The sequence below is a fragment of the Hemiscyllium ocellatum genome, chromosome 7 (genome assembly GCF_020745735.1).
Source record: "Hemiscyllium ocellatum isolate sHemOce1 chromosome 7, sHemOce1.pat.X.cur, whole genome shotgun sequence".
NCBI classification, from domain to species: domain Eukaryota; kingdom Metazoa; phylum Chordata; class Chondrichthyes; order Orectolobiformes; family Hemiscylliidae; genus Hemiscyllium; species Hemiscyllium ocellatum.
In genome coordinates, this window is record NC_083407.1 from 32,062,747 (window position 1) to 32,082,996 (window position 20,250).

Genomic DNA, 20,250 nt, shown 5'->3' on the forward strand with positions numbered 1-20,250 from the left:
GAGGGGATCAAAGTTTATGGGGAGGCAACAGGATTAGGCTACTGAGTTGGCCAATTAGCTATGATTGTGATGAATGGCGGAGCAAGCTCCAAGGACAGAATGGCCTCCCCCAGCTCCTATCTTTCATGTTTCTATATAGGAATTAGAGTTGACCATTTAGCCCCTCAAGCCTGTCCCACCATTCAATGAGATCATGATGGGTCTGTGGCCTAAGTCCATATACCTGCCTTTGTACAAGGGCCAGAATCCATTGCCATTTATGGAAGAGAGTTCCAAATGTTTATCACTCTTTGTATTTCTTAACATCTTTCCTGAATGGTCTGGCCCTGACTCTCAGGCTATGCTCTCCCTACCCCCCAATTTTAGAATCCCTCAACTGTGGGAATAGTTTATCTTTATCTATCCAGTCTTCTCCACAAACTTACTAACCCATCCTTATACTCCCTCATCCTGTCATTTCTAAAAATTACAAATAGCAGTGGCCCCAAAACAGATCCTTGCGGTCCACCACTAGTAATTGAACTCGAGGATGAACATTTTCCATCAACCACCACCCTCTGCCTTCTTGCAACTAGCAATTTCTAATCCAAACCACTGAATCACCAATTGGGATCACCAATCTCGGGACTCATAGCAGAGGCAGTTATGCAAAGGTTAGAACATACAGCCCTACCACAAATCCAACCCAAACTCTGGATCAGATACGTCGATGACACCTTTGTAATCATCAAAAACACAGAAATAGAAAAAACACACCGAATCATCAACGCCACACTCACAGGAATACGATTCACGAGAGAAGAGGAAAAGGATAGCCAACTCCCATTCCTAGACGTGTTAGTAGAGAGAACACCCAACGGAGAATTCACCACAAGGGTACACAGGAAACCAACACACACAGACCAAGTCCTAAACTATGAAAGTAACCACCCCAACACACACAAACGAAGCTGCATCAGGACACTATTCAAAAGAGCCACAACACACTGCAGTACACCAGAACTGCAAAAAGAGGAAGAGGAACACCTATACAAGGTATTCGCCAAAAACGGATACCCACGCAAATTTATCACCAGATGCCTAAGAGATAGACCACGGAACGAGGACATGCCACAACCAAAAGGACTAGCCACACTACCATACATCAGGAGCGTCTCAGAACTGACAGCCAGGCTACTGCGACCCTTAGGACTCATAACAGCACACAAGCCAACTTCCACACTCAGACAACAACTCACTAGAACAAAGGACCCAATAGCTAGCACGAGCCAAACTAACGTAGTCTACAAAATACCATGCAAGGACTGCACAAAACACTATATAGGACAAACAGGAAGACAGCTAACAATCCGCATCCATGAACATCAGCTAGCCACAAAACGACACGACCAGCTATCCCTAGTAGCCATACACTCAGACAACCAGGAACATGAATTTGACTGGGAAAACACTACCATCATAGGACAAGCCAGACAGAGAACAGCCAGGGAATTCTTAGAGGCATGGCATTCATCCACAAACTCCATTAACAGACACATAGACCTGGACCCCATATACAAACCACTACAGCTGAAACTGACACCCGGAAACGGCAAGAACATCCATCAACAGACACATCGACCTGGACCCCACATACAAACTACTACAGCTGAAACTGACACCCGGAAGCGGCAAGAACAAACCACTATAAATACCGGAAGAAACATCAAAGCAGCGCTTCACAGGAGGCTCCAATAGCACTGATGATGTTCCCTAGCCAGGGAATGAAACGCTTGCAGCAAAAACTTCCAGCTCGGCGAACAGAACCACAACCACTGAATCATCCCCAATCCCATGCCTCAGTATTTTGTGCAATAGCCTACTATGGGGAACCTTATCAAATGCCTTACTGAAATCCATATACACCACATCAACTCCTTTACTCTCATCCACCTGTTTGGTCACCTTCTCAAAAGAACTCAAAAAGGTTTGTAAGCAACGACCTACCCTTCACAAAACCATGTTGATTATGCATAATCAACTTATTCCTTTCTAGATGATTAAAACTCTTATCTCTCATAATCCTTTCGAACACTTTACCCACAACTGAAGTAAGGCTGACTGGTCTATAATTATCAGGGTTGTCTCTAGTCTCCTTCTTGAACAAGGAACATTTGCTATCCTCCAGTCTTCTGGCATTATTCCTGCAGAGTGTTGTTACAACATTATATCTGTAAAAGGATAGAGTAATAACTGTTCTGAAAGGTGAAGAGGCATGATTATCACGGAACACTTAACACAAAAGTGCTGCTTAGCCTCAGAAAGAACAAACAACTTCATAGAATGCATTAACTGAAGGCCCATCTGGTTCCATATGAAATTGCAAAGTACTGTAATAGTCTTGAGTAACTTATAATCATAGATTATAAGATATTGGAGTTTCTGGCAAAATTGTAAAGTATATAAGTGAGTGAGAAAATCTATAATAGAGAGACTGTCTCTACAAGAACTGTGTTCTGTCTTCATACGTGTGGTCTCTTCGGACCAAAAGCAGTCTCTGCCTCTAGTCCCACTTGAACATGATAACAGCACCTTTTATCATCTACAGCCATAACTTTAGTCAAATCTTATAAATTGCTTACATACTATAATGTTTTTTAAACCAAGCAAATAACACTATCACTCCTAAAGGATGTGATGTAGTATAATATCAACAGGCAGGAGAGTCAACGTTTCGGGCATAAGCCATTCATCAGACATTCCTGATGAAGGGCTTGTGCTCAAAGCTTTGACTCTCCTGCTCCTTGGATGCTTTCTGGTCTGCTGTGCTTTTCCAGTGCCACACTTTTTGACTCCGACTCTCCAGCATCTGCAGTCCTCACTTTCTCCTAGTATAATACTAACAACATGGATTCAGTTCCCACACTGGCTAAGATTACCCTGAATGTCACACTTCCTCAAGTTCGCTTCAAGCCAGAGGTCTGGTGATCCTCAGGGTGCACCATCACTAATTGTTTCTTTGTAATGGGAGAACAACCTTATGGTCCAGTAGGATGAGGGCAGTATTGATATTTTCCTCAAAGTACATAGGGCACAGTTTCCCTTCCATTCATGGTGATTCATAATAAAAAATATCTAATGCCAGATGTTCACTATAAATACAATTATTTACTTGAATTGTGAGAGTAATTCTCCCACCTCTGACTCTTGCTGTGTATGTAGCACATTGTGAATCTGTGATTCACTTTAGAAAACTACAAGCACACATGCTAAATAAACAACCCATTATTTCTCCACATGAATGAACGCAAAGGCAAGTTACTGCATTTATAGTGCCCCATATTGACATAAACTGATAGTGATAACTTATAGTTGTCAGGTGGAACTTCAGATGAGACACTAAAGAGCGTCAGTTAAACTTTAATGAAACATTTTAATGTTATTGTTATTGACAACTTTATAGTTTGCAGGCAGATCAGCAGACGGACATAGCCAGAAAACAAATCCTCACTTCTACCCACCCTGTACCTACACCAAGCCATCCTCCCCTCTACTACCACACCACACCCCCATACCCCCACCATAACTCACCACCTTCTCCAAGTCATCACATCTTGGACGCAGTGGTCTCATGAGCTAAAATACTTGTCTTACATTTACATGGTCAGGAAAATCAACGTTTCAGGCAAAAGCTCTTCATCAGGAATTCCTGATGAAGGGCTTTTGCCTGAAACGTCGATTTTCCTGCTCCTCGGATGCTGCCTGACCTGCTGTGCTTTTCCAACACCACTCTAATCTTGACTCTAATCTCCAGCACCTGCAGTACCCACTTCTGCCTTACATTTAGATGGTGCCTGTTCTGCATTTACATTGGACGAACACTTAATACTGTATAAACTGTTGTTGTGTTATTGTCAGAAACCTTGCATTTCTTTTTCAGAACTTTGAATCCTGATACAGTAAAATTGCATTTGAGTGACAGCAGAATGGATTATGAAGAAACTAAATACAACTTTGTATTTGTATTCCCATGAATTACTGAGTCATCTCTAGTTAGGTTAAGTTATCTGATAATGTCATTAATGAGTAATTCTACTAAAAGATGCAAAGGAGTTTATATTACTGAATTGCCACCTACCTCTTTTTTCCACAGCTTCAATGCAAAGCTTCACAAATTTTGGAACTGTGGTTCCTTCGCGCTTGCACAGAGTAGCCAAGTGACAGCCGAATACTTGATCTACAATATAAACACACAATTAGTGTTAATAAAAAGACTCTTGTATCAGTAATTATGTTGATTCTATCTTTGATTTATTAAGTTATTCCATTTTTTCAAGGTAATTCCTGCTTCTATTTTGATTTTGAACACTTCTAATATCTCTTTATTTCCTCACTTACTAAATTGCACTAAGAGATTTCAAAGTGTTTGTCTGAAGCAACTCAGAATCATAGAGGCTGTAATACCTGACAAAGAAGAAAAATCATAGAATTATAGAATCACCATGCAGGTTAAAAGTGCTTACATCTTGTCTAGAAATCGTAATGTTTTCATGAGTCAGCTATTTTTCAACAACATTGTTCAGTATTCCAGCTGTGATTATTTTACCGATTCAAAAATGTTATGATGATAAAACACTCAATACCTCATTCTTTAGGTGACTCTGACCCCACCAATGCTACAAGCCAACAGAATTAGCAACATGGAGAAGGCAATATATGATTAGTAAGGTGTTTTGTGCTCATTGGTCAATTAGGCATAGTGTGAGCATTCCTTAGGATCAGAGGTGTCTTTCAGCACACTTCATAGTTGGGGAAAGGTAGGTAGGGGGAAAAGCCATGGTCCACAGAGTACCTGATCAGGAGAACCACAACCTGACCCTGCAAGCAAGTCACCATGTTATAACTGTTGGTGTCTAAATGTGATCAAGTTCCCTTTTGCCCTGGTAAAGTATGAATGATAGAGATTCGAGGTCCTTGAATAACCTTTGGTTGAACTGTTTAGGTCCTCAATTGACCCAAGAGTGGGAAGGCTTCCCATCTTGCCTGCTGCAGGGAAGATATCAGTGGGATTGGAAAGACTGTAGATATACCTCCTGGTATCCAACCTAATATTGTTCCCTACCCCACAGTCCATTTGCCGGCATGTTCATTTGCATTTCTAAAATTCTGGCTGTTAATTGAGTGGGCATCAAGGTGGCAAATAAAGGACAAAGTAGGAAAAAGTGAGATTGTTCACTGAGTAGTAAGAGTAGAAAAGTAGAACATTTGAAAAAGCATGAATGAATGCTGACAGACTTGGTGTACTTGTGCAAGGATTGCAGAAAGTATTTTTGCAAATGGATTAGAGTGCAAGAATACTGAAAGGTTTAAGTTATAGGGAGAGGCTGAATAGGCTGGGGCTTTTATTCCCTGAAGTTTTGGAAGCTGAGGAGTAGCTTTATAGAGGTTTATGAAATCATGAGGGGCATGAATAGTTGAATAGCTAAGGTCTTTTCCCCAGGGTAAGGGAGTTCAAAACCAGAGGGCATAGTTTTAAGTTGAGAGGGGAAATATTTAAGAGGGATCTGAGGGGTAACCTTTTCACAAAGAGGGTGATGAGTATATGGAATAGGTGGCTAGAGGAAGTGGTGGAGGCTGGTATACTTACAACATTTAAAAGGCGTCTGGATGGGCATATGAATAGGAAGTCTTGAGAGGGATGCAGGCCAAACTCTGGCAAATGGGACTAGGTCAGGTTCGGACAACCAGCGCAGTCGAGTTGGACCAAAGGGTCTGTTCCCGTGCCGTGTAACTCTATGACTCTATGACCATCATTGGGGATTGACTGTCTGACAGAAGGCAGAGAGTTGGGATAAAAGGTTCTTTTTTGGAATGGCAGCCAGTGACAAGCGGTGTCCCGCAGGGTTCAGTGTTAGGGCTGTAGCTGTTCACGTTATATATTAATGATCTGGATGAAGGGACTGGGGGCATTCTAACGAAGTTTGCTGATGATACGAAGTTAGGAGGAAGTGGGGAGGCTGCAGAAGGATCCAGACAGTTTGGGAGAGTGGTCCAAGAAATGGCTGATGGAATTCAATGAGAGCAAATGTGAGGTCTTGCACTTTGGAAAAACAGAATAAAAGCATGGACTACTTTCTAAATGGTGAGAAAATTCGTAAAGCCAAAGTACAAAGGGATCTGGGAGTGCTAGTCGAGGATTCTCTAAATGTAAACATGCAGATTGAGTCTGTGATTAAGAAAGCGAATGCAATGTTGTCCTTTATTTCAAGAGGGTTGGAATATAAAAGCACCGTTGTGCTACTGAGACTTTATAAAGCTCTGGTTAGATCCCATTTGGAGTACTGTGTCCAGTTTTGGTCCCCACACCTCAGGTAGGACATACTGGCACTGGAGCGTGTCCAGCGGAGATTCACACAGATGATCCCTGGAATGGTAGATCTAACATATGAGGAACGGCTGAGGATCCTGGGATTGTATTCATTGGAGTTTAGAAAATTAAGGGGAGATTTAATAGAAACTTACAAGATAATACATGGTTTGGAAAGGGTGGACAGTAGGAAATTGTTTCCATTAGGCGAGGAGACTAGGACCTGTGGACACAGCTTTAGAATTAGAGGGGGTCAATTCAGAACAGAAATGTGGAGACATTTCTTCAGCCAGAAAGTGGTGGGCCTGTGGAATTCATTGCCGCAGAGTGCAGTGGAGGCCGGGATGCTAAATGTCTTCAAGGCAGAAATTGATACGTTGTTGATGTCATAAGGAATTAACGCTTATGGGGAGAATGCGGGTAAGTAGAGTTGAAATGCCCATAAGCCATGATTGAATGGCGGAGTGGACTCGATGGGCCGAATGGCCTTATTTCCACTCCTATGTCTTATGATCTTATGGTCTTATATGGGTGCCATGGTATGACGACTTATACAACTTTTAACTTCTTTTTGTAAAAGTATATGTGACAATAAATTGCTCTTCTATTCTAATAATGAAGCTTTTATACAGATGTGTGGGGCTTTTGGGGGACTACTTTTGGGGTTCTGTGCACAGTTTTGTTCTCCATTTCTAATAAACACTATTTCAAAAGAATAACTTCATGTAAATGTTGAAGAACAAATGTTGAATAAATTGGTTCCGGGTTGGTCAGCATGTCCTCTGATGAGGGGTTTTAAAAAATGGGCTTATACTCTATGGAGCTTAAAAGAACAAGAAATGATCTCATTGAAAAATATATGTTTGGAAAGCGTTTGACAGAGGATAAATTGAGATGTTGATTTACTTGGCATGGTCTCAGGGTAACAGCTCAAAAATAAGGGACTGATGTAAAATAATTCTGAGAGTTGAGAATTTCTGGAATTTTGTACTTGATATGATTTCTGGAGACTCTATCTTTGCATTTTTTAAGATTGAGATAGATTTTTGAACTCTGAGGGATTCTAGGATGATGGAAAATAGGAGGAAAAGTGGATCTGAGGCAGGGATCAGTTATGATCATATTAAATGTCAAGAAGCTTGAGGGATCATATGGTTTACTCCTGCTCCTATTTCTTATGTTATTTAAAGGAAAGACCAGAGAAAGAGAGAATTTAAAAATTGTAAAGTAAAAATAATCTCCACTGCACTGAATTAATAACACAACTTTAGTTGTGACTGGCTTGTATCAACACACAAATACAACAACATCACACCATCCAAATTATTTTCAATTCTGTAGAAAAGTAATGCCCCTCCACAAGGTTGATGGCAAAGCAGCTCAACCATGACAGCAATTTTTCAAGATTCACATTTAACCTCAAATTCTCCCCCACTGGACAATTTGCACATAAATAATGATGAGCACCATTAGCTTCACCATTATTTTGACAGAAACTTCTGGTCCATTGTCACCACTTCTTGGAATTCTCTTAGAAAACATCAATCGGATTACATTTGGCACCAAAGTCACTGAGAGTGCATTAGTGACATTATCCAGTGCGACTGAATAAACTGGATATCCATGCAATACAAAACCACAAATTCATGTCAGCAAAGGAAAAATGCATGAAAGTAGGCCATAAATAGAATTAGAAAGCATTGTTTATGGCATGGAGTAATTGTTTGAAATTTGATTATGGCTACTGAGTACTCTATTACAAGCATTTACAATCAATAGGTATAATGGACATCTAAGAGATCCCAATTAAAATAGACAATAGAATAAAACACAGAGCAACTTTTATTCAATCTCCCTGGATGTAAGCAGAATATCTGAACGCAAGCAGTTTTAATGAGTTTTGGGATAATTTTCACAGAAACTCACTTCTCGGTACTTTAGCCCATTATATTTTTGACCTTCACTTTTAGATTAGATTTCCTATAGTGTGGAAACAGGCCTTTTGGCCCAACAATTCCACACCGACCCTCCGAAGAGTAACCCACCCAGACCCACTTCCGTCTGACTAATGCACCTAACACTATATGCAATTTAGCATTGCCACTATACCTGGACTGTGGGAGGAAACTCACGCAGACATAGGAGAATGTGCAAACGCCACACAGTCACCCGAGGCTGTAATCAAATGTGGGACCCTGGTGCTGGGAGACAACAGTGCTAACCACTGAGCCACCATGCCGCCTAAACTTACTTTAGTCCAGTAACCACACATATACACACATGAACACACACACGTACACACAAACCTGCAAATTTCCTATACCAGTCATCTACCTGTTACTGCTCACTAAAGCCTCAGCAACATGCTTGATTTAAGTTGATAACCACGAACTTGAAAATTTTCACATGCTCAGGATTTGGAGATGCCGGTGTTGGACTGGGGTGCACACAGTTAAAAATCACACAACACCAGGTTATAGTCCAATAGGTTTAATTGGAAGCGCACTAGTTTTCGGAACGCCGCTCCTTCATCAGGTGGTAGTAGAGGGCTCAATCCTAACACAGAATTTATAGCAAAAATTTACAGTGTGATGTAACTGAACTTATACATGAAAAATTGATTTCTGTTCAGCCTTTCATCTGTTAGAATACCATGATAGTTTCACTTCTTTAATGTGTAAATCACAAAACTTTTTTTTAAAAAGTTGGATTCTCAGGTTAGCTGTTAACAATGGTGATAGCTAGACAATATGTTGAAGGTGTTAGCCCCCTGTGTTCTCTGTCTATGCCATGATGTTTAGATTGATTCTAAGCTAAAAAGTGAGAGAACGGAGTTTTACATGAAGTCATGCAGCTTTTGAGCTCAGAGTTCTACATGAATGCATGCAGTTTTTGACCAAAGTACAATGTAATCCTGCAAGTACAAATTTACCCCACAAATGTGTATGTGTGCATGTGGGTCTTTGTCTGTCTGTTTGTGTGTGTCTGTCTGGGTTGGGGGTTGTGAGTGTGAGAAAGTGTATGTGTGCGTGTGTAGTGAGTGCAGAGTGTCTTAAGTCTGTGAGGGGGTACATATGTGAGTGTGGGAGTGTGTGTGTCTGTAAGGGTGTGTGTGGGTGTCTGTGTGCGCGTCTGTGTAAATGTGTGTCCGTGTGCATGTGTGTATAGGAGTGCCTGTGTGTGTGTGAGAGTGCATGTGTGTAGGAGTATCTGTGTGTGTGTGTAGTGTAATGGTGGTCACCTGTAATGTGACATGAACCCAAGGTCCAGGTTGAGGCCCCCCCTATGGGTACCGAACTTAGCTATCAGCCTCTGCTCGGCCACTTTTTGCTGCTGCCTGTCCTGAAGTCCGCCTTGGAGGATGGTCACGCGAAGGTCCGAGGTCGAATGTCCTGGACCACTGAAGTGTTCCCCAACTGGGTGGCAACACTCCTGTCTGTTGATTGTTGTGTGGTGCCCATTCATCCATTGTCATAGCCTTTGCTTGGTTCCCCCAATGTACCATGCCTCCTGGTATCCTTGCCTGCAACGTATAAGATAGACAATGTTGGCTGAGTAACACGAGTGCTCAAAAATGTGTTGCTGGAAAATGCAGCAGGTCAGGCAGCATCCAAGGAGCAGGAGAATCAACATTTTGGGCATAAACCCTTCTTCAGGAGAAGGGCTTATGCCTGAAACATCGATTCTCCTGCTCCTTGGATGCTGCCTGACCTGCTGCGCTTTTCCAGCAACACATTGTTGAGCTCTGATTCCCCAGAATCTGCAGTCTTCACTTTCTCCTGAGTCACATGAGTACCTGCCATGTACAAGGTGGGAGGTGTCCCCACGCATAATGGTGGTATCCATCTCCACACTCTGACACGTCTTGCAGCGCCTACTGTGACAGGGTTGTATGGAGTTGTCCTAAGAGCCAGGCAGCTTGCTACGAACAACAATCTGTTTGAGGTTTGGCAATTGTTTAAAGGAAAGTAGTGGAGGTGTGGGGAAGGTCTTGGTGAGGTGCTCATCCTCATTGATAATGTGTTGCAGGTCACAAAGAACATGGCGTAGTTTTTCAGCTCCTGGGAAATACTGAACAACGAAGGGTATCCTGTCGGATGCAGCACGTGTCTGTCTCCTGAGGAGGTCATTATGGTTCCTTGCTGTGGCATATTGGAACTGGTGGTCAATGAGTTGGGCATTGTACCCCATTTTTGTGAGGGCATACCTGAGTACTCCAGGTGTCCGCCACGTTCCTCCTCATCTGAGCAGATCTGGTGTACGCATAGGGCTTGTCCATAGGGGATGGCTGTTTTAATATGTTTTGGGTGGAAGCTGGAGAAGTGTAGCATTGTGAGGTTGTATGTGGGTTTGTGGTAAAGTGTGGTGCTGAGGTGTCCATCCTTGATGGAGATGCATGTGTCCAAGAATGAAACAGATAGTTGAGAGTAGTCCATGGTACGTTTGATGGTGGGATGAAAGTTGTTGATGTCACTGTGTAGTCTTATCAGTGACTCCTCTCCATGGGTCCAGAGGAAGAAAATGTCGTCAATGTACCTGGTGTATAATGTTGGTTAGAGATCCTGCATAGAGAAGAAGTCTTGTTCGAACCTGTGCATAAAAATGTTGGCATATTGGGGTGCAAATTTGGTCCCCATGGCTGTTCCATGTGTCTGGATGAAGAACTGGTTGTTAAAGGTGAAGGTGTGTTCAAGGATAAGCGGATGAGTTGTAGGATGGTGTTTGGAGACTGGCAGTTGTTGGTGTTGAGTACTGGGGCTGTTGCCGCAATGCCATCATTGTGGGGGATGCTGGTGTAGAGTGCAGAAACGTCCATTGTGACAAGGAATGTTCCCAGTTCAATTGGTCCATGGGTGCTGAGTTTCTGTAAGAAATCTGTAGTCTCACGACAGAAGCTGGAGATCCCCTGTACAATAGGTTTCAAGATGCCTTCCACATAGCCGGAGAGATTCTCGCATAGGGTCCCATTGCCTGACACGATGGGACGTCCTGGTGTGTTGGCTTTGTGTACCTTTGGAAGGCAGTAGAAGTTGGCTACATGAGAAGTACGTGGGATGAGGGCACGTAGGGAACTCTGAAGGACTGGATCCAAAGTTCTGATCAGTGTGTTTAATTCATGAGTGTGATCTTTGGTCGGAACAGTTGGTAGTTGCCTGCAGTGTTCCTGATTGTTCAGTTCACTTCCTTGCAGTAATCTATTCTATTCTGAATGACAATGGCTCCTGCTTTATCTGCTGGTTTGATGACAATGTTGTGATTGGTTTTGAGAGTCTGGATGGCATTCTGATGTGAATGGGAGATGTTTTGCTCTACCTTGTGGGTACGGCTGATGAATCTTGAATGATGGTTTGGGCATACATGTCAAGCCCAGGGCAGCGGTCCTCCAGTGGGGTCCATGTTGACACCTTCTTCGGTCGCTCCTCTACAGATCCCTGTGATGACAGTTCCAGTTCATCAGTGGGCTCAGTGGGATCACTGCTGGCACCTTGAAAGAATTCCCCAAACTCTGAGCTCAAAAACTGCATTAATTCATGTAAAACTCCGTTATCTCACATTTTAGATTAGAATCAATCTAAACATCATGGTATAGACAGAGAACACAGGGAGCTAACACCTTCAACATATTGTCTAGCTATCACCATTGTTAACAGCTAACCTGAGAATGCAACTTTTTTTTTAAAAAAAGGTTTTGTGATTTACACATGAAAGAAGTGAAACTATTATGGTATTCTAATAGTTGAAAGGCTTAACAGGCAATCAATTTTTCAATGTATAATTTCAGTTACATCACACTGTAAATTTTTGCTATAAATTCTGTGTGTTAGGATTGAGCCCTCTACTACCACCTGATGAAGGAGCAGCGCTCCGAAAGCTAGTGTGATTCCAATGAAACCTGGTGTTGTGTGGTTTTTAACTTTGTACACATGTTCAGAATAAGCTTTAGCCAAACTGCGCACCCGTTCAATGTATTATTTCAGATAGAAGTTAAAAATCTCTGTGCCACCTTTGAAGCTACATCTGTGTGGGTCTTAAATGATGACATAAAATTGCAAGTTGCTTAGAACACAGAAATAAGACATTCAATACGAAGGGGGACATGAGGATACAAAGACAGGCAGTCAGTAGCCCCCAGAGGATCAGGCAAGATGAAAACTCCAGGAGAGATTTACAGCAGCACTTAGAGGAGTGGGTGAGAGAAGGACCTTGTGACAGGCAGTCAGTAATAAAACTATATTATTGTTGATCAGCTATAGTAAGTTCCCTACTTATGTACAATATTGATAGAATCATCAAATAACAGAATCCCTACAGTGTGGAAACAAGTCATTCAACCCAACAAATGCACAGCGATTTTTCGAAGATTAACCCACCCAAACCCATTCCCCTACCTTATATTTACTTCCGACTAATGCATCTGACCTGTACATCTTTGGACTGTGGGAGAAAACCAGAGCACCCGGAGGAAACCCATGCAGACATGGGGAGAATATGCAAACTTCATACAGACAGTTGCCTGAGGCTGGATAAACTTTCAATAAGGATATATCTGATCATACAATACAAATATCATTGACTTCAGTTTCTACAGAACACCTTAGTGCTCATGGAAAATCAAAAAAAATTACATAAAATGCTATGACTAAATTTTGAAACACTGTACTTGCCAACTCCAAAAGTAGGTCTTCTCTTTGTATGATACCACATATTACACTGATCTGTAATCTGCAGCCGCATATACTGAATTCACATGGTTTAGAAGTTATTCTCTATAAGTTATGATTCTGAAAAGTTAAGGCAAAGATATTCAAAATTATAATTACCTGATTTAAAATAAAAAAAATATTTTATTGAATTGAATGTGGTACCAAACAATCTATATTTACTTAAATTTACTTCAAAGAGTTAATTATTAAGTTTCTGCTGAAGACCTAGCATTTATTTATAGTTAACTATGGCCTGAAATTTGTCATCTTAATTTAGTTTGGGAGTACTTCATTCAAGAAATCAATTTAAGTATTAGCTTTTCTTATTCTTCTTTATTTAATTTGCATAAATTATTTTCACTAATTGGAAAGTTGGGCAAAAAAGCCCCTATAGATCGCAGTGTTTCAACAGTGTTTTCGCAGTTGTAGAAGCAGAAGTAGGCCATTCTGCCCAATGAGCTTGTTTCGCCATGCAATAAGATCATGGCAGATCTGATAATCCTCAACCTAAGTTTTTATGCTCAATTTCCTTTAAAATAAAAGCCAACGTTCCATTTTCCTTTCCCCCATAAACCATGCTTCCCTTTTTGATTAAAAATCTGTCAATGTCAGCCTTAAATATCATCAATATCAGACATCTACAGCTCTCTGTTGCAAAAACATTCACAGATTCACGACGTTCTGAGAGAAATTCCTCCTCAATTCTGTTTTAAATAGATGACCCATTATTCTGAGATAATGCCCTCAGGTCCTCAACTCTCTCACAATGGAAAACAACTTCTCTGCATCTCTCCTGTCAAGTCTCCTCAGAATCTTATATATTTCAACAATGTCATCTCTCAGTCTTCTAAATTCCAATGGCTTTAGGCCCAACCTACTCAATCTCACCTCATAAAAAAAGTGGTTCAACCTGCTTCCATACTTCCTTTGATGAGGAGACACATATTATCAATATTTCAGGTTTGGTCGAATTAGTGCCTGACAGTTTCAGTAGGACTTTCCTACTTTTATAATCTATACCCTTTGAATAAAGGCCATCATTCTAATTGCCTTCCCTATTATCTGCTGAACTTAGAACATAGAACGTTACAGCGCAGTACAGGCCCTTCGGTCCTCGATGTTGGGCTGACCTATGAAATTAATCTGATGTCCACCTAACCTACACCATTCCATTATTATCCATATGTATGTCTAATGCCCATTTAAATGCCCCTAACATTGGCGAGTCTACCACTGTTTCAGGCAAGCCGTTCCATGCCCCTCTGAGTAAAGAAACTACACCTGAAATCTGTCCTAAATCTAACAATCCTCAATTTAAAGCTATTCCCCTAGTCTTAGCCTTCACAATCAGAAGGAAAAGCCTCTCACTGTCCACTCCATCTAACCCTCTGATTACCTTAATTGTCTCGATTAAGTCACCTCTCAACCTTCTCCCTCTCCAATGAAAACAGCCTCAGTTCCCTCAGCATTTCGTCGTAAGACTTTCCTTTCATAACAAGCAACATTCTAGTAAATCTCCTCTGAATCCTTTCCAAAGCTTCCACATCCTTCCTATAATGCGGTGACTAGAACTGCTTGCAATGCTCCAGTTGTGGCCTTATCAGTGTCTTATACAGCTGTAGCATGACCTTGTGGCTCTGAAACCCAATCCCCCAATAAATGTCAACCCACCACATGCCTTCTTAACAGCACTAAAAACCTGAGTAGCAACTTTCAGGGATTTATGCACATGGACACCGAGATCTCTGTGTTCATCTATACTGCCAAGAATTTTGTCATTAGCTCAGTATTCTGCATTCCTGCTACTTCTTCCAAAGTGAACGATCTCACACTTTTCTGCATTAAACTCCATTTGCAACTTCTCAGCTCTGCATTTTATCTATGTCCCTCTTATCCAGCATTCCCTACACCTACCAGCCTTTTCTTTCACCATAAAAGGACTCTTGTTAAATCATTTTTTGAAGGCTTCCCATTTTATCTGCGAACAATTGCTCCAATTCAGGTTTTGAAAGTTCTTGCCTCAACTTTAGATCTGGTCTTGCCTTTTCCATCACTATTTTAAAACCAATAGATTTATGGTCACTGGCCCCAATGACACCTCAGTCACCTGTCCTGCCTTATTTTGCAAGAGTAGATCAAATTTTGCATTTTCTCTCATAGGTACATTCACCTACTGAATCCCTGGAGTGTCAGAGGCTGAGGGCTAACCTTATGGAGAACTATAAAATCTTGAGGGGCATGGATAGGATAAATAGACAAGGTCTTTTCCCATGGGTCAGAGAGTCCAGAACTAGAGGGCATAGGTTTAGGGTGAGAGGTGAAAAACTTAAAAGAGACCTAAGGGGCACCTTTTTCACAGAGAGAGCGGTGCGTGTGTGGAATGAGTTGCCAGTGGAAGTGGTGGAGGCTGGTATAATTACAACATTTAAAAGGCATCTGAATGGGTATATGAATAGGAAGAATTTAGAGGGATATGGGCCAAGTGCTGGCAAATGGGAGTAGATTAGATTAGGATAACTTGTCAACATGGATGAGATGGACCAAAGGGTTTATTTCTGTGCTGTACATTTCTAAGACTCTTTCACTGAATTTACTTCTAAGCAAAGTAAATGGTCAATGATTTTAAAGGACAGTTTCAATTGTTAGCATTTAGAATTTGAAAAACGATCTTTGAGGAAGCTTTCATTTTTTTTCTTAAATCTAAAACAAAATTTGAAGTAACCTCAAAAGTTACCAGTTCTGTAAACACTTTCTAACAAAAACTGTACCTGTACAGGAAGGGTAATTAATTCACAACTCTTCTAGTACACCTCTGCTGTGCCTTTGTGACATGTTACAACTTAAATTGAAAGTTTTTCATAGCCACTGTTGAAAGCATTAGCTCAACCTGAAACACGATCATGGTCATTGGATAAGAGATTGGGTTAGAGCACCAATTTCTATTCAAACTGAGCCTTTTAAAAGGGGCCACTGGGCTCTTCTTTCCAGATTGGAGTCCTACACTGACCCTCAAATCTCAAAACCCCTCAGTGAACCCCGGACCAGTGAGTCTGACCTCAATGGTGGGCAAGATGTTGGAGGGAATCCTGAGGGACAGGATGTACGTGTATTTGGAAAGGCAAGGACTGATTAGGGATAGTCAACATGGCTTTGCATGTGGGAAATCATGTCTCACAAACTTGATTGAGTTTTTTGAAGAAGCAACAAAGAAGATTGATGAGGGCAGAGCAGTAGATGTGATCTATATGGACTTCAGTAAGGCGTTCGACAAGGTTTCCCATGGGAGACTGATTAGCAGGGTTAGATCTCATGGAATACAGGGAGAATTAGCCATTTGAATACAGAACTGGCTCAAAAGTAGAAGACAGAGGGTGGTGGTGAAGGGTTGTTTTTCAGACTGGAGGCCTGTGACCAGTGGAGTGACACAAGGATCGGTGCTGGGCCCTGGACTTTTTGTCATTTACATAAATGATTTGGATGCGAGCATAAGAGCTAGAGTTATTAAGTTTGCAAATGACACCAAAATTGGAGGTGTAGAGGACAGCGAAGAGGGTTACCTCAGATTACAACAGGATCTGGACCAGATGGGCCAATGAGCTGAAAAGTGGCAGATGGAGTTTAATTCAGATAAATGCGAGGTGCTGCATTTTGGGAAAGCAAATCTTAGCAGGACTTCTACATTTGATGTAAAGTCCTAGGGAGTGTTGCTGAACAAAGAGACCTTGGCGTACAGGTTCATAGCTCCTTGAAATTGGAGTTGCAGGTAGATAAGATAGTGAAGAAAACATTTGGTATGCTTTCCTTTATTGGTCAGAATATTAAGTACAGGAGCTGGGAGGTCATGTTACGGCTGTACAGGACATTGGTTAGGCCACTGTTGGAATATTGTGAGCAGTTCTGGTCTCCTTCCTATTGGAAAGATGTTGTGAAACTTGAAAGGGTTCAGAAAAGATTTACAAGGATGTTGCCAGGGTTGGAGGATCTGAGCTGCAGGGAAAGGCAGAACAGGCTGTGGCTGGTTTCCCTGGAGCGTCGGAGGCTGAGGGGTGACCTTATAGAGGTTTACAAAATTGTGAGGGGCATGGATAGGGTAAATAGACAAAGTCCTTTTCCTGGAGTCGAGGAGTCCAGAACTAGAGGGCATAGGTTTAGGGTGAGAGGGGAAAGATATAAAAGAGACCTAAGGGCAACTTTTTCACACAGAGGGTGGTACGTGTGTGGAATGAGCTGCCAGAGGATGTGGTGGAGGCTGATACAATTGCAACAATTAAGACGCATTTGGATGGGTATATGAATAGGAAGGGTTTGGAGGGATATGGGCCGGGTGCTGGCAGGTGGGACTGGATTGGGTTGGGAAATCTGTCGGCGTGGACTGGTTGGACCGAAGGGTCTGTTTTCATGCTGTACATTTCTATGACTCTATGACTCTAATTCAGCAACTCTTATCGCAGTCCCCTCTTTGGATGGGTTTTTGACTTGCATTTCCAATTATTTGCAAGCACTTGTTGTTGGAAAGTAAAATAAGTAACCATTGCATATCATCAAATCCTGTTGTGATATGCTGTGGATGTTTCCAGAGGGCACATCCTAATACTTTTACTCAGCTGTGCATGTTATAAGTTAACACAGCCCAGTTAAAATAAGTTCTAGTGGCAATCGTTCCCACCCTTATAACATAGTTAACTCTCCCTTGACCAATTCCTTCAACTTATAAGAAAGAGGTTGATAGTGAAGACAAATTATTTTGTGATAATCCTGTTGTTAACACGGACACGATAAGCTAAAGTGTTTGTTTAGTTTGTGTTTAGTTGCTCTCTCCAAGGTTGTCGTAAACATGACATTTCAAGGAATTTACTGACATTTTACCAGTTCATAGTAATATCCAAGAATATGTGAATTGGATCTATTCCATGAGCAGGATAAAGAAATGTCAGTAAGTAAAGCGAGGAGTACTAAATAAATGAAATGCCTTGTTTATGCATGCTTTAATAATGAATAGCAGAAAGTATCATGTATAAGCCACATTGAAGAAACATGGCATTTGTGCAGAAAAGACATGGAGATGTGAAATCCATCAAGATCTGAGATACAAGCTGGCAAATAAATGCTGCTGCTTCAGCCACTCATGTTCATTTTTGGTTCTTTCTCCTAAATTAGTTGATAAATTGTTGATTTTTGTGCTGCAGATTGTTTCTTTAGGTTAATGCTAACTGTTAAAGTCTGCTTAAATGTTTCCCATTTCTCCAATATCTAGGTTGATTAATATAGTGCACCTAGAATAATGAATAGCGAACCAATGTTTGTACCTTCAATTACTGATCCTGTTTTGCCCCTCCAAAGAAATTTCCTTTTTTTTAACTCTACAATGTAACACACACAAGCAAACACACAAAAAGACACCCACCCATGCACACCCATGCACACACACTCACTTACTCTTATTTTAGGGTTTAATTGCCAAAGAAGCATATTAAACTGTAATAGAACGGGAACATGAGTGACAATAAATCATATTTTTACTGTGCTATTAAACTTTACTAACTGCATGAGTATGTCGTGTACACTCAGTTATAGCTACAAATGTCTGAAAAATGAACAATGGACAATATGCATTGTAACATGATGAATTCACAGGGATTGGGTGACCTCCTTCCTTGCCTGCAAATTTATCTGAACCTTCCCAAGGCTGGATATTAGCCTGCTTGTTGGCCATGACATTAAATTGTAAACAGTCTTTTGGAACATTCCTTTGTGAGGACATTAAAAACAGAGCAGATCTATCCCATGAATTTAGCAGCTACTTTTGTCATTATGCTGTATCATATGGAGAATTATGCACAATCACCAGACAGATTTAATGGTCATAGAATGAGTGTGACAAAAAGCATTCCATCAAGATGGGATGAAAATGGCCAAGATTCAAGCCCCAACATATGCCAATGCTAATAGTGAAGAAACTATTTGTCTAGAAAAGGGAACATCAATACCATGGTCACCTGATAGAAACTACTTTCTGTAAGGAAATATTGATGTTGACAGTAGTTTCAGGTCAGCCATTTTTAGGGAGAAAGACAGCACAAAAGGATGAAATCATACCCAGCAAAGAAAGAACTTTGCTTGGAATCCAAAAACAATAGAAAAGTGGGTCCTGCCTTTTTATGCATAATTTTTCAGAATGAAGCTTAGTCTTCACTAAAGAGAGTCAATTACAACATTGTCTGCAGCAAAGTCAGAAAGCACTTGTTGCAATGAGTTGTTATCAAAAACTTCTTCTTTATTTCCTCGGTGAAGTAAATCCATCTCAAAAGTTTCAAGAGTAACAGTAACATTTCAGACGATACTAAAACTTCAGTGCATCACACTTTTGTAATCACCTTTTTTACATCTATGCAAGTGTGAGTGGCATCACTAAATGCCTTTGTGATTAAGTCTGGGTGTTGAGGAATAAACATTCATTCTCATTCTTTTGAAACTCATGAGAAAGTCTTGTTTCCGTTCTTGAGAAGAACATCACTCAATTGGATGAGAACACTTCTTTCTTTAAAACACAAGTTTGTGCAGTTAGTTGAAAAATGAATGAAAAGGAGCAATTCTGTTAACTCTCTCCTGACCACAAGAAGTAAACAAAATGAAGTTTGCAATTCTTGCATTAAAAAGCTGTAACAACTGTACCATATAATGTTTTTTAATGTTTTCCTGATAATACATCCTGATTTGTAAAGTACAGATTAATAGATAACTTAGAATAATAATGGAGCATTTTAAATTTAAATAACTGTCAATTTCAAAAGAAGCTGTGCATCAAATGTATATTTGAATAAGTCGTGTTAATGTTTATATTCCAATTGAATGATTTGGCTCCCTCCTTTGGACAACTTTATACAGATAGATTATTGTAGTGAAATGTAATAAACTCATCTGGCACATACCTTGAATATTATTTTTGACTTTTTTAATGCATCATGACAAAACTCTACACTGAGCTAAATATTAAACTAAATTGCTTGATTTAAATCAATGCGATGTGCCCTGGTTAAGGTAACTACTCTTGCATGTGAGGTATAAAACTCACCCAACTTACAGCATATACAGTGAGCTGAGAGTTCCACGTTCTGGATCAGTGGTGCTGGAAGAGCACAGCAGTTCAGGCAGCATCCAACGAGCAGCGAAAGGACCCACTCTGTACTGCATCCTCAGGCG

The 20,250-nt window shown here is 40.9% G+C and overlaps 1 protein-coding gene across 2 annotated transcripts in view; it reads right to left on the reverse strand.

Annotated features, from left to right (window-relative positions):
- Positions 1 to 20,250, reverse strand: part of arhgap15 (Rho GTPase activating protein 15) — a 736,069-nt gene that overhangs the window by 244,613 nt on the left and 471,206 nt on the right. For both annotated transcript variants that reach the window (XM_060827830.1, XM_060827829.1), the window contains exon 11: positions 4,118 to 4,216. In XM_060827830.1, coding sequence (XP_060683813.1) covers positions 4,118 to 4,216 — 99 coding nt within the window. The remainder of the gene's footprint in view (positions 1 to 4,117; positions 4,217 to 20,250) is intronic.